General features: G+C 37.4%; 1 protein-coding gene across 7 annotated transcripts in view; it reads right to left on the bottom strand.

The window, feature by feature from the left end:
- Window positions 1-16005, bottom strand: part of TBC1D5 (TBC1 domain family member 5) — a 299834-nt gene that overhangs the window by 110330 nt on the left and 173499 nt on the right. For all 7 annotated transcript variants that reach the window (XM_060781976.2, XM_060781971.2, XM_060781970.2 and 4 more), the window contains 4 exons: window positions 4505-4593; window positions 2909-2959; window positions 2747-2816; window positions 842-1014 (listed from right to left, as the gene is read on the bottom strand). In XM_060781976.2, the coding sequence (XP_060637959.2) occupies window positions 842-1014; window positions 2747-2816; window positions 2909-2959; window positions 4505-4593 (383 nt within the window). The remainder of the gene's footprint in view (window positions 1-841; window positions 1015-2746; window positions 2817-2908; window positions 2960-4504; window positions 4594-16005) is intronic.

The raw sequence follows: 16005 nt of genomic DNA, 5'->3' as shown, positions 1-16005 counted from the left end.
GAATTTCTTCCCTATACACTATGAACAATTGTTTCATTTCATTTTGGTTTTTGGCTAAGGAAGAACAACAGAAAAACAATACTAGAAAATATTTCCTAGGTTTAAGATCAAGCACTTTCAACTCTCCAATTTCTGTAGTACACATTCCATACTGCTTGTTCTAAATTCATCTTTAAATTGCATATGAAAGCAGACTAGACAACATTTGGTCTAATTTCATGTAGGTGAGATGAACTCAAAGGAGTAAAAGTGAGAACAAAACTGAAAAAGGGTAGAAGCATGGCAGTGTAGGAGTTGGCAGAAAGAGAACAAGAAATGATGGCTGTGCTTCCTGTTGATTTTAGACACATCCACCCTTCTCTTCTTTAGCAGATTAGTCATGATGGAAAACAAATTTCAAGAAAAGGGGTTCCTCTGCCGGTATTAAGGCCATGTTGAACAATTATAGGTTCTATGGTCTTCTATTGCTTATGTAACAAAAAATAGCGAGGATTAGGTATCATTTATCACAAGTAATAAGTCACTTGTTCCTATACAAAAAACCCGCAAAAGCAGAAGCATGAGTAACTTAAATTCTGCTTTCTTTGTTGGTATTATAATGTCTGAAGTGTGATTCATAGGTATTTCTAAGGAATGAACCATAAACTCTATAACATATTTAGACACCTATGTGGTGGAAGGAGAATATTAATGTGTATTTATTTAATGGAGTTATATTTTGCCTTTCTTAAAAAAAACAGGATTCAAGATAGCAAAGTACAATATCAAATTTATATAATAATATGGTCGTTGTTATCATTAGGTATACCAATATGCTAGATAAAATATCAAATATACTTACAGTCCATAAATCTGTGGTGCAATTTCTAGTCTGTTCAAATGCATGTAGAGCTCAATATCATGCTTCTTTAGCAAATGATCTTGAATCTGGTTTACTTTTGCTACAATAGCAATGGATGGTCCTAAATCTTGTGGTCTGGCAAATGGAATAGGAGTCAACATTGCATCTTTCTCCTAAAGAATCAACAAAAAATGTGAAATGTAAAATTTGATAAAGTATTACACTATGTAACCAAATGTGAAAAAAATCTGTTCCTAGTTTGAAAGTGTTATTCCTGTTTAACTGTGCAGTACTTACTTTGAAAGTAGTTGTTGTATCCTAGAAACTTTGTTTTTGTGGATGCCACAAACTAAGGACCCTTCCAAACTGCCATATAGCCCAGCAGGCCTGTAGCCAGGATTTCGTTTCGGGGGGGGGGGGGGGGGCTGAATTTTTTTTCAGGGGGGTTTCGGGGGGGGGGGGGTTGAGTTTCGGGGGGGCTGAGTCTGAGTGAAAGAGGGTCTAGCCTAGCAAACCTTTTGTATCATTACCCCAATACCCCCATGCATATGGGATATATTGAGTATGGTGATCAGATCATGATATGAATAAACATAACAGTTTAAATAATGCACCAATAAGGCCTTTTCGCGAACCACCATAAAAATTTCGGGGGGGGGGGGGCTGAAGCCCCCCGAGCCCCCCCCCCCCGGCTACATGCCTGTAGCCCAGAATATCAAGGCAGGCAATCCCACGTTATCTGCTTTCAACTGGGTTATCTGAGTCCATACTGCCATATATTCCAATTCAAAGCAGAAAATGTGGGGTTTTATTCAGTTGTGTGGAAGGAGCCTAAGTTGAACTGGTTAAGACTCAATGAGATATTAATTGAAAAACTATAGCAAAAGTGTTGAAGGATGGTCTGCAAAATTTTGCAGTTTAATAAACTTTCCCGATGTTTTTATGATAGAACCAATAAGGAAATGACATTTATAACCCAGGAACAAAAATGTGTTACATAGCGTTATATGAGATTCCAGTCACAGCTTATTAATCATTCAGTAACTGATTCCTGAAATATTATCATGTCTAACACCTGAGTTTCATTCCAGAGACAAGGAGGGCTAACTTATGATTTTGACTAGAATGCTGTAAGTACTTAAAAAAAAAATTATTTCAGAAATTCCTGCCATCAAAATTCACAAAGACAGAGAACACGGGGTGGATGGGTGTGTTATATTCACTACTTATCACATAACATTCATGAAGTGATGTCCCCCACCATGTCTGCAAAAGCCAACTCAAGATTTCCTAGTGGGTCATCCTTCTGTTCCTTCCAGCAATCATCCTTTTGGTGTCATTTGTTTTCTTTTTCCTTTTGAGAACAATACCACCCCCCCCCCCCCAAAAAAAAAAAAGGAAGAAGAGTAAGCCGGAGAAATGGTTGCTGCTTCTCAACATTCCTATAATTTGGGCCAGAGAAGTTAGCAACTGAAAAAAGCCACCAGCAGGGTTAGAAAATTGTGTGCAATGTGATGTTACAGTAGCACAATCTACTAACATTGTCACTGATGCCTAAAATATGTGTGTTTTTTCTGCTGTTCCAGTGTGAGGAGTAGTATGGTAACAAATATTGAATTAAAATTTAAAATAAATTAAAATGAATTGCTTTTCTTGTTCAAATTGTTCAGCTTCATGTGTTGCAACACTGATCAAGAAATAAAACCTCAAAAAAATCAGCCCCGTTCAAGTATCTGTTTGAACATGTCAAGAGGTCGATGGGTGGTGATGATATAAGCTTGCAGGCTAGTCTGCGGAGGGCCTTGCAGTTGTACAGCTCCTCTGACTGATAACCAGGATTTTAGAAATAAAAAAACCAAACAAAAACACAAGATATTTTATTAATAATGTTTTATCAGCAAGTACCTTTTGACTATCATGTTCATAGGTTGAAAACCAGTGCTCTGCTGTTTTCATGAGATAGGTGAACATTGCACTGAAAATAAACACAATCATTTGATAAGCATGATTATACTAATAATTCTAATACAAGTAAATGATGAAGAAAATAAAATTATTGAAACTTACTAGGCATCGTGCTCCAGGTATTCAGGATTCAAAAGAACTTTCATTTCCTCACTATTAAGAAAAAGCAACACTTTAGAAAACATGTGCTAGTTTTCTTAGTTAACTTATACAAGAGCTACAAGTAAGTAAAACTAGCTTTTGTAATTAAAAAGAGTAACTCCACTGAAGGGAAATGAAGTCCTTACTCTCTCAAAATATCAAAAACAAATTAGCTGCCTTGTCTGCACTACAATGAAGTAACCATCTAATTATTCCAAATAACAAATTACTGAATGCCACAATGCATTATTTGAATATGCTTGATCCACAATAATTGATCACTCCACAATCTATCACTGTTTGTTGAAAACAATAAATATGGTTAGTGGTCAAATACACAATCGCAAAACAGTGATTTATTTTAATAGAATCTATTTTTACCACATTTTAGCAGTAATTAATCATTTTCTTCTCTGGTTATTACTCTAGTGAGGACGAAGGACGGGTACTTGCACAAAACATGATTACTTGGAAAAATCTGACACTTCTTAATGCATCTTGCATAGATTGGCCAGGATCCAAACATATATACAGGCAGACCCATGTAGCCTGATGATTTTCTATCCTGCTCCCTTTGTTTTCTGAAAAGCAGGTCTTGGGGTCCCTTCTGAAACTGAAACAAGGCAACCATGGAATGGAATCTCTGGCCCTGCTCACATTCTGAAATATATGCAACTTACAGATGGAATTGTCTGGACCTCAAATATTATTTACTAATTGGGGCCAAATACAGCCATCATTTCATGCAGCAGCATATTTTTATCCTATGCTTCCCCCTTACAGTGAGGAAGTCAGCAATAATTCTCAATATAGACTAGGATGATAACAGAGAATATCTGCCTGTATTCACTTGTTCTATTCTCAAATAACAAGCTCCTGTGTTGTTGACAGAAGCCACAGAATATTCAGGCTATGCCAAACCAGCTGGATAAAAGGTAATCATACACCATTTCACAATTTTAATGGTATGCCTGATCTATCTGTCTACTCATCTGCCCATTCATTTTTCCACTCCCTTACCCACCTATCCAGCTTGTTCAGAATTGCAAAGAGAAATGATGGTACTGATGCCTTAGGAAATACAACAGGACAAGTATAAAATGTGTTGAGCTTATTTTGGTAACTGAACTTAAGTACAATTGAAAAGAATCTGTCTATTGGAATAAAATGTATTAATTCATCTTTAAATCAAGAATTATCTTTGTTGATACTATTACCCGAAACGTTTTAAAATAAAATTATAATTGAATAATGGGCAGATGAACAGCAGATATACTAATCCCAGATTTGAAATGTCCAGTTGCATTTGGAATGTTGGAAACACAAGTCAATTTTTCTCACTGCCCTTATAAACAGATTTCAGGGGAAAGCCTTTACTAGCATACCCAAGTGTGGGGGCAGAAAAGCTTCACAATCTTGACAACTATCACGCCAGTAATAGCACTGGTATCTTTTCAAATTATCCTCACAAATATCATGCCATTTACATTTTTCAGATATCATAAATTACATGTACTGTTACTTGAAGCACAGTTAAAAAAAATATAAGACACCTACCTTGGTTGTGCAGCTTCACTTGCATGTAAAAACGCTTGATGATCGCAATGTAGAATAAAGACAATGGGGGCTAAGAGTTCATGCATGCCCTACAATTAAAACAAAAGTCAGAAAGTTACTTCACGTGGCAAGAATTTTTCATTTTTCCATGTACCCAATGAGCTAGTAAAGGGCACTGTAGCATAAAAGGTTCCAGTAACTCTGAGTATTTATTCTTCTCTAAAGTACAGATGGAAAATCACTTAATTTTTCAATAGAAAGTTATCAATAATCAAAATTCACCACTCAACAGGTACATTAAAATATAAACAAAGAAACATCTAATTTTTTTTAAATGTCGCTATGACAAATCTTGCAAAAACTTGCCCAGAGTACAACTGTTTAGCAAAGACTATTTTGGAATAGTTAAAAACAGAAGTAATTCACATCAAAGATATAGAAATTTATGTCAAAACAGAGATTTATTTAAAAGGAATCTGAGCGGTGTACTGCCCTGTGTTCTAAGATAAGGCCAGAACATGAAGTTCATAGCTTATCTCTTGTTATGCAATTTAGATGAATTTCAAGCAATGAGTAGGTTATGTTACACCAAAGACCTATATAAGATATATTTAGTGATAATAGAAAATATCATATAGAGTCTAATATTATTAAATTTGAAAATCAAAAGAAAATTACTCATTTTGTGCAAGTTGATCAAACAAAACGATTTACATGGCTTGAAAAAAATGATTTACAAAGAGGTTTACTCTGCAGACACTAGCATACTATTCCTTCTCTATAAACAAGAAATATATGTGTTTTTGGGTTTATCATGTTGTTTCACAAAAGAAAAAAATGTATTAAAATACGTAATTGTATGCAGCCCAAAAAATAACAAAATAAGCAAAGACATTATATTTGATTAAGGCTGATGGGAGGTGAAATCAAATTAACATTTGGAGGACTACAAGCTGCATCACAAAACCATATTTGGGATTTCTCTTGATCTTTGGTAGATTAGAGCATGTTTTATCATCTTAGGCCAATATATTGATTATTACCTTCCTTGGACAGAGATAGCAAAAGTTACTCACATTCATGTTACCTGATGTTTGGGTTATTTCAAGGCATAATGTGGTCTGTCTTTCAGGTATAGAAACCTCGTTTAGTCTTTAAATGTATGGATATGTCATTAAATATGAAATCAGGATGATGATTTCAAAATTTAAAGTCACAAGTAAATCTGAAAAATTGTTTTCTCCCATATGCACTCTTAGGTTTTCACCTGAGCAGTTACAAGAGAGAGGGCCTTTTCACTGGTGCCATCCATCTGTGGAATGTCCTTTCTAGAGAAATATGCTTGTGCCTGGATTATTGTTTTTCAGTGCATCCAAATACTTAAGTTATTCTCCAAGGTATTCTAAAATCATTTCCAGTGGTTGTTCTATTTTGCTTATTTTACTTTGGGGTTTTATTATCGGTTTCATGCTTGGTGCTGATTTTATTTTGTGCTATTTTATTATCAAACTTTATCACAATGTTATTTTTGATATTTTAAGTTATTCTCTAAAGATATACCACTCAGAGATATGAGTTGTGCAAGCTAAAAGATAAATAAGTGGATAAAAAAGAGTACTATTCATCTTCAGCATTAGAGAAAACACCAAAAACTAAATCCTTCTATTCCTTGCCATACTAAATTATCACTGGTTCTCTTTAAATACTGTCTTTTGGTTTGCAATATTAAATGACCTTTTCTGAGTTCAGAGTAGAAGTTCAACTCTTCCTTAAATTTAGCTCAGGCCAGTAACTTGCAGGCTCAGTTATAAAACGATGCCTGGAGGTCATATTGGAAATCCTGCTTACAAACAGATAAACAGAGCATACCGGATAAGACTTCCAAAGGAAAATCAATAACTATTTGGGAATCAAGCTCCTACAATCCCTTTGAGAATCCCAGTGTCATTAAAAAAACAAATTTTGACTCTGCAGAAACTGATAGAGCACCATTCACTGCTGGTTAGTTCCAATACAATCAGGTACACCAGAAGATTTTACCCTAATTAGTTCTATTCACTCAAATACTTTGATTATTACTTTGCCACACTGATCTTTTGAAATAAATTGCTTATTTCTTCATCTTCAGAAGTGCACATATTCTATTTTAAATTATGTTGTATTTATTTCATTTGTTAAATTTATTTCAGAATATTTATCTCCTTGGTATAGTTTGTCATATTTATTTCATATTTGTTAGTTTTTTGTAAGTATCGTATATACTTGAGTATAAGCTGAAGCACACAACACTGGAAAAGCTTATAGACTCCAGTATAAAATGAGGGTGGGAAATGCAGCAGCTACTGGCAAATTTCAAAATAAAAATAGATACCAATAAAATTACATTAATTGAGGCATCAGTAGGTTAAATGGTTTGGAATATTTACATAAAACTTTAAGTTGAGACTGTCCAACTCTGATTAAATCATTATTCTAACCTTCTTCAATGTAAATGTGCTTATGTATCCTTCCAATAATCACCACAGTTTATCTTAACTATACATTTCGGGGGAAATGATGTGTATATGAACAAAGAGAAGTGAAAAAGACTGGCGCCAAGAGAGGAGGAGAGAAAGACGTGTGTTGCACTGAGAGAGGAGGAGAGGAAGGCAGGGGCTGCATCAAGAAAGGAGGAGAGGAAGGTATGTGTTATGAGAGAGAGGAGGAGAGGAAGGAGAGCTGGGTTGCTGTGCGGAGAGGTGAGGGTCCTGGCAGGAAGGTGTGGAGCTGAACACCTTCCTACCAGGACCCTCACCCGAGTATAACCTCAGGGGTGCTTTTTCAGCCTAAAAAAGGGCTGAAAAACTAAGCTTATACTCAAGTATGTAAGTATTTATTTATTTATTTATAAATACAGAAATTTGATACCTAAACAGAACTAGGGATATCCTACTGCTATCATGATTGGAACACATAGACAACACTTGTGTCATTTCAATATTTAACTATGGCTATATCATTCATTGTTTCAGCTTGCAAAGATTAGCATTTCCCTTAATGTGCAGTTGTAAGATAGTTGGCTTTTAACCAGAGGCAAAGTACTTCACTAGCTGTACTACCAGCAAATGTTTCAGAGAAAGCAAATTTCAAGACCAGTATTTGCTACAATGAAATACTTAGAGTCTTTTCATTCTATTTGACTACATAACGTATTATGAGGTCTTTTGGATATTAGGATAAAATGAAAGTCTGATATGGAGTAATTCTGAAGTGAAAAAATATAATCCAGGATATGTGAATAGAATATATATATGTATATATATGTATGTGTGTGTGTATGTATGTGTGTGTGTATACTGTCTGGTAAAAGGCTAAGAAATCAATGAGAAGATGTAATGGTTAGAGACGGAGTTAGATAGGATCTGAATTTAGTAATATTACTGCCACAATAATCCATCAATTGCACATCATAAATTCAAAATAACATACTGTTTGGATTTGAAAAATGAACTATGTTAAAAATTGCAACAATACAAAGCTTTTATCAATGTCTCATGAAATGAAATACAGGATAGTTTCTTAGAATACAATGACCACTATAAACCACAGTTATATAAAAAAAACTTATTTAAAAAGTTGTAAATTTATAACATTCAGACATATATTTAACCCAGTTTTATGACTTAAAGTGGTTTGCTCATATTAACTGTCAGTTCAAACCGAGAACCATACTATAGTGATATGTGTACATAGTATAACAATGTATTTTTGATCACAATATAAGGAATGCTTTTGTTGATTATAATATTGTGTTGTAGCCACTTAGTCACATCCAGAACATAAACTTTGAAATCACTTAGGATTTAGTAGTTCATGTGGCCTCTTCCAGCTCTATGCTTCTATGACTTTGACCTCATTGAAGCAAAGGAGGCAATGTGAGTGTCTGTCTTTATTGGGGAATCTTTCTCTAAAGTTGAGGAGCTTTTTTTAAAAGGTGGCAGATGACAGCATGCAATCCAACAATCAACAAGCCAAAGCCCAAGACATCAGAAGAACATGAAAATAAAGATATTTTTTTGACCTACTATTATAAACATTAAACGTATGAGAACCTTTCAAGCAGTGGAAGCAATGAACAAAGAAGGCCAAAACATCAAGGAATAGGATAAGATAAACAAGGGCAATGGAGACAAAATGGGGAGTGGAGACAAAATGAATTAAAGTTGCTTCACTCTTCAGGCAATTCAGCACTAGTACCTAAATCTTTACTATTGTAGTTAACATGTTTTAGTTATTGCACATATACGTGGTCATATCTAGCATGCTCTTTAGCCCTTTTAGCCCTGGATTAACCATCTTCTAAAATTATTGCAATGTGGGAAATTGACACTATTCAAAAACAGAGGTGAAAAAGTTTTCTTTGTTAACAGCCTGTAGGCTCACAAAATTGAACCTGTTCTTTTATCTGCCGATGTTCATTTAGCCCACCAAGCAGTCTTTATTAAAGCAGTGGCACTAGGCAGTCAAAGTTCATTAATACCATTTATATAATCTCTGCAGTTTCAATTAACTCAGCAAGACATTCTACAACATGATAACAGTCTCATTAATTCAATAAAATCCCATAACTATTAACAATATGGTCTATGTTAAACGGGGTGTCACCTAGTACAAAATAATAGCTTTAACAGCTTGTGAGAAAACTCAAAAAGTTTTTTTTAATTGATTTGACTAAATACTCAGTCCTTGTGCAGTAAGGTATTATTTCTTTGGAAGCAGTCTTTAAGAGTTTCAGTATAAAGACAGAACACTTAAGCCTATTAAAGAGGGACATATCACTCTCTATAAATTACTCAGCATCAATATTCTTTTAATCTATCTGTTCATCTCAGCAGATGTAGGCTGCACTCATTGAAAATCAGCAGACTGGAACTGTTTATCTCTTCAACAAACTAATATCAAAAATATCAAGAAAATTTGTTGTATGGCTAGACTAAAAAAGCGGGATGTAGACAGTATTTACATGTACAACGCTGTATCTTATACTTCCCATTTATGTCTTACCAAAGCTAAGAAATATAGTTCCTTTTACCTCCATGTATAAGGCACAGTGTCTTCCATAACAGAATGAAACTGCCTTGGTGTTCTCCTATGATCTGATTTGCCAGAAGTCTGCCCTTTCTACATACTCCCCTTTCCATTTATTCCTATGTGATCATTAAGATCAGCTTTTTAAGGGAGATTCACAATTTTATTTGATTTGGGGAGATAGGCATAGAACCAAGCCTGCCCGCCTGCCTTGACTTCAGCCACCAAAGAGTAAGACTCCAAAAACAAGACAAATTTCTTTTGATGTTTTGACAACCTTACCTTGATATTCTTCTGTACTATTGACTTGATATTCTTTTGGTTTAGGGATTGTAGGCATTGTATTTTAGTCATTCTGTGTCTATATAAGAGGCATATTCCAGAAAGTTTTCAGAGTCTTCCTGAGTTTCACTACTGTCCTTATTTATTTATTTACTTCATTTTTACTGTGCTTTTCTCACCTGAAAGGGGTGGCTTACAACTCCAGCAAAAATTCAATGCTGGTAAAAACCAATACTAACAACAAAAATTAAACAGTTAAAATGATTAACATTAAGCAATAATACACATACATAAATATACACATTTTAAAAAGCATATAAAGTTCATAGTTTAATTCGTCCAAAACCCTGCTCATAATCCTTAATCCAGACCGTATTGAAACTGAAGAAACTTATTCTTTGAACACTTGTACGCAGAGCCAAGTCTTCAGCTTTTTTCTAAAATGCAGAGGGGATGAGGCCTGCCTAATGTGGCTGGGGAGGGAGTTCCACAGCTAAGGGGGCCACCATGGAGAAGGCCTTGTCTCTCGTCCTCACCAGTTGTGCTTGCAAAGAAGATGGGACAGAGAGCAGAGCCTCTCCAGAAGATCTAAAAGTTCTAATAGGCTCATAAGAGGAGATAAATTCAGACAGATAAGTTGGACCAGGAACGTTTAGGGCTTTATAGGCCAAGACCAGCACTTCAAATTGGGCTCGGTAGCATGTTGGCAGCCAGGAGAGCTATATGCTACCTGTATGGCACTCCAGTTAGAAGTCTGGCTGCTGCCCGGTTCTGGTCCAACTTATCAGGTGATGGACTGTATCTCTCTCCATGAACTAGCCCGAACTCTTCGATCCTCGGGGGAGGCCCTCCTTTCGCCCTTGCCAGTGTCTCAGGCTCGCCTTGTGGGTACAAGGGAGAGAGCCTTTTCCTCTGTAGCCCCCGACTCTGGAAATCATTGCCCGGAGAGATTAGGAAAGCCCCTACTCTAGGAACCTTTAAAAAGAGTCTCAAGACCTGACTCTGCCGTTGCGCTTTCGGAGAGTAGTCACATCATTTTATGCTATTGCTCCCTCAACGTTCTTGTCCCAGGAGTTCTCCTCCCCCTCCCCCTCCCCCCGTATGAATGTTTGTTTATTTGGGTTTTGTGGGGTTTTTTGGGCTATATGGCCATGTTCTAGAGGCATTCTCTCCTGACGTTTCGCCTGCATCTATGGCAAGCATCCTCAGAGGTTGTGAGGTCTGTTGGAACTAGTTCCAACCACCAAGTGATTCTGGCCATGAAAGCCTTCAACAATACGTTTATTTCTCTGTCTCTCTATGAGTTCTCCCTTACAAATAGTTCTGCCCCTTTATCTCACCCTGAGTTTTTAAATCATTTTATGTATATGCGGCCCGCTCTCTGTCATTATGTTTCAGTTTCTATGTTTTGTGTATATTGTTTATATGCTTCGATGTTTTATACCTTAGTGTTATGTTGTTTATTTTACTGCAATTTGTATTTTTGCATTGTAATTTGTTGTTCGGGCTTGCCCCCATGTAAGCCGCTTCAAGTCCCCGTTGGGGGAGATGGTGGCGAGGTATAAATAAAGATTATTATTATTATTATAACTCCAAAACTCTGATCTCCCACAATTGCTTCATGTAGATGTTAACAACATGGGAGACAGTACTGAGCCCTGCAAAACCCTATAAGACAATGGCTGAGGGGGCCAAGTAGGTGTCCCTCGACAACACATTCTGGGATCGGTCCCCCAGGAAGGATTAGAGCCACTGCAGAGCAGTACCTCCAAGGCACATTCCTGCAAGGTGTCCCAGAAGGATACCATGGTCTTCGGTATTGAAAGCCGATGAGAGGTCCAGCAGAACCAACAGGGACACTGGGAACCCTGTCTAGTTCCCAGTGTAGATTATCTACTAGGGTGACCAAGGCTATTTCAGTTCCATGTTCCAGCCTAAAGCCAGACTGTGCTGAATCTAGATAATCAGTGTCTTCCAAAAACACCTGGAATTGTGAGGCCACCACATATTCCATAACTTTGCTCAAATAGGGGAGTCTGGAAACTGGCTGAAGGTTGACTAATTGAGTGGGTCCAGTGAAGGTTTCTTCAACAGCGGTTTTATAACAGCTTATTTTAAGCTCGCTGGAATTTTGCCTTCTTCTAAGGAGACATTAGCCACCACCTTTACCCACTCTGCCAAACCCCCTCTGGCCTCCTTTATCAGCCAGGAAGGGCAGGGGGTCTAGGATGCATGTGGTTGGCCTTGCCTCTCCAAGGACCTTGTCCACATCCTCAAGCTGCACTAATTGAAATGAATCCATCAAAATCTGAAAAGCAGGTGCTCATGTTACATCCTCAGAGACTGCCATTAACATCTTGTCCAAGTTGGAACAGATCAGAGCAACTTTGTCTGCAAAGAAATGAGCAAATGCTTTTCACTGGGCTGACGGGTTTCAGTGGTCCCGTCTTGTGAAGCGAGGTTTAACAGCCCTCTGACCACTCAAAACAGCTCCGCCATTTCATGCTATTCAACACCTATGTGAAACTGTAGAGTTGCTCTGAGATTTGCAGTGAGGTATCATTGAAGAATCATAGATGGGTACTCAAGAATCATGTTCTCCAAACCTATAATATGAAAGAATATAAAGCTAAAACACTTTTAAGAGATGGCATTTCAACTTGTTTAAAGACTCTCAATGAAGGAGCATGTTCCACTCTCTAGAGTAGTCTATTTCACTACTTCTTAAACGAAGAGTCCCATATGGGGTCCCCTTAGCTTAATGTCAGGTTTGCAAAAAATTGGCAACAGTAAAAGGTTTCTGAACATCACCTATGGTTGTTTTAGACATTACACAAATTTGTTAGCAACAATGTGTAGTGTTTACATTGCATTCTACTCAAAATGCTTCTGCTGTACTTCATAAACAAGCAAAATTAGTTTGTTTAGCAAGCCATGTAAATGCTGATTTATCATCAGTAAATGTTTGATTTTATACCAATTTTATATACCTCGGGACACGTAAAAATATTGGACAGAAAGGGCCCACGAGTGGAAAACGTTTAAGAAGCCCTGGTCTATTTCACTCTCAGAGAACTAATCATAAGGTGGAATCTCTTTACTTGCTGTTTGAATTCACTGGTTCATGTTGTAGCCATAAACCAGCAAAACAACAACAAACCCTCTCCCCTCTACATGACATAATTTCAGAGACTGCATTTAAAGATAGCTATCATATCATCTCTCAATCTTCTCTTCTCCAAGTTAAACATACACTGCTTATTGAACCATTCCCCACATGACTTTATTTACAGATATTTTATCACCTTGATTGTCTTTCTCTTGAAATGTTCTAACTTGCCGATATCCTTCTTGAATTGTGGTGTGCAGAAATGGATGCAGTATTACAAGTGAGGTCTAACAAAAGCTGAATTGAGAGGGTCTATTACTCCTCTCGCTTTGGGCACTGTGCTCCTGGTCACATTACATTATTGAATCAAGTTCGATCCACTGATCACTCCAAGACCACTCACAAGTTCTCTGAAGAGTGTGATTGCTATCCATTCCTGTGCTTTACCACTCCTGATTAAGGGGAAAACCTAGAATCAACCACATAGTCATGGCATAGGTCGTTGTAGAATTCACCTCCCAGGTCACTGTTTTCAAAGTCTGTTCCTTGTGTATCTTCTTTCATAGAGGAATTCTCAGGTCGTTGTTACTCAGGAGTATGTGAGGCTCTGTCCAGAAAAGACACTGTGTACGCAGGGGAACTATCCTCAGCCCCAGCCCCAGCCCCAGTCTCACACAGTGTTAAAATAACCAAAGGCCACAAATTGTTAATTGATTGCAACTGGAAAAAAAAAGGATTGGCAGCAATTTGTGGGTACTGTATCAAGGTAACACACAGCCTGCTGTTGAACCAATAAACACAGAAATGGATAGGGGGCGCAGTGCTGGCTCCTATCCATGCTGCTCCATGTCACCAGCTCCATCGTGCTCCCCCAGAGGCATACAGCATACCATTCATGGGGAGGGGAAAAATTCCTGTACCAGATCCAGGTCCCATGCCAATCGCCACAAAAAGTGACCTCCGAGGAAGTGAACTCAAAGCAGAGCACCACCTTAAATACTTTGCAGGTGGACCAGTTTTCTTTCTGGTCCGTTTGCTTCAGCCAATCAGGGCACAGCGTAATGCCTGCCCCTGACTGGCTGAATGAGAAGGTGAGCGGCAAGCATGACACAGGGCTCCCTGGGGAGTAGGAGACCTGCAGAAGATGGGTAGGAGCCCTGCGGAAGATGGCGGGCAGGGCATTTCATCTTCCAGACATTATCTTCCAGAAGTGTAATGAATTTGCACTTGCTGCAAGAATATCTCCTTATATCTTCATTAAGAACACAAACAGTACAGATGTTTCAAGTTACTGTCGCAGCGTCTTCACCATCCATGCGTGGTTGTCCTATATATGAGTAGGCTTCATCAATGTACATGTTGATGTTCTCACATGAAGTGTTCACATGAAGTATTTGCTTTTTTTGTCCTGTTTCATGAGACCCTTGTTCACTATGCTTCAGAGACTGAATAAGAATAATCCGTGGCTCCTGAGACTATGTGCTCAGATAATGCATATGACCCAAAACAAATAGGCAAGCTTACACACAGTTGAATCAGCCAATAGCTTTGCTCACAAGGCTGAAACTACTTTTATTTTGTCTCTTCCACCAAATCCGGGACAAAATGCTTGTTATCCTTTTTGTATTAGCAAGGATTCTGTTCAACTCTGACAGACAGACTCCTGTTCAATGACAGACGACTCTGATTGTCCTCTGAGATTAAGGTCTAACACTCTAAAAAAACCAGGTTTCAGAACAATTTTAAATATTATTGTTTGCTGAGAAAATACTATCACTTATCCACATGTTAAAAGGTTTATCCAAGGAGCAGCTCTACAAGCTCTATAGACAGTTCACATGTTTTCCATATGGAACCAAAATGTTAAACTATTTTAATTGGGTTTCTACTTGAGCCTTGGAAGGAGGCCTCCCTATGATGTCTTTTGTTCAAGGTGGCCATTATGTTGACTCAAAAGGTTTCTTAACTGGCTTCTTTATCCATAAACCCTATTTTTGTAGGTTTGATGATGAGGAGTTATCTTGGGTCATAGAGCCTTCTTTTATTCCCAAATCAATACTGATGAGGACAAGTCACGAAAAATTCCTTTCTTCTACCCCAATTTCAGACATCCACATGAAAAAGTGCAATTTGCTGGATGTCAGAAGAGCAATAAAAGTATATATTTGAAGATTAGTGACCATGATCGTATCTTTGTTACTGAAAGGGTTCACGTATAGAGTGATAGTTTGGCTATAGTTATTCATACTGTAAACTTCAGCTTAGAGTGCTACAACATATTTCATATAAGCTTTTTTTTCTGAAGACTGAGTTATTTCCAACTTATGGTGACCTTAAAACAGGGTTGCTTTTTTTGGGGGGGGGATATTTGTTGGGGGGGGGGTGTTGTTTTTGCCTTCCTCTGAGTGTGACTTGCCCAAGGTCACCCAAAGGGTTTCCTTGGCTGAGTGGAACAGTGGTCTCCAGAGTCCAATGCTCAAACCACTACATTACACTGTTTCAATTTAAAAATAACAATAGATAAGCTATCTTATGAAAATATATATCACCTTTTGTTTTTTAAAATGGTGTTAACTGCCAATACATTTTTAGAAACAAAGTATAGTTGCTTCTCTTTAAAACTGTACTGCTGGCATTCCAATCTTTGAAAGACCACACATTTCCACTTGAACAGTAAACCTTTTTGGAGGTTTGAACATAGAGTTCCATCTACAGTCTCTTGAATGTGGTTAGACATGCTGAAAAAAAATCCCTGGAGCAGATGTTTTTTAATGTGCGAAGAGAAGAAAAAAGGCTAGAAGTTAGAACATGAAATACACCATAAGACTGTGGACACTGGGACCTAAATTATTATTAATTTGTCACACTGATTTTGCTGGGACCTATGTTCAGTTAATTTAGACTTGATTTATTTTGTCTCTATATAATGGCGGTTTAAGAATAAGAAGATTGAATAAAATTATTTCTAAAAAAATGGGAAAATTTACAATACTGAGGGGAAAATCCAAAACCAATGTCACATGTCTGTGGGAAGAATATGGCC

This window comes from Anolis sagrei, chromosome 6 (genome assembly GCF_037176765.1).
Source record: "Anolis sagrei isolate rAnoSag1 chromosome 6, rAnoSag1.mat, whole genome shotgun sequence".
In the NCBI taxonomy this organism is placed as follows: Eukaryota; Metazoa; Chordata; class Lepidosauria; order Squamata; family Dactyloidae; genus Anolis; species Anolis sagrei.
This window is presented reverse-complemented; position numbering and strand designations above follow the sequence as displayed.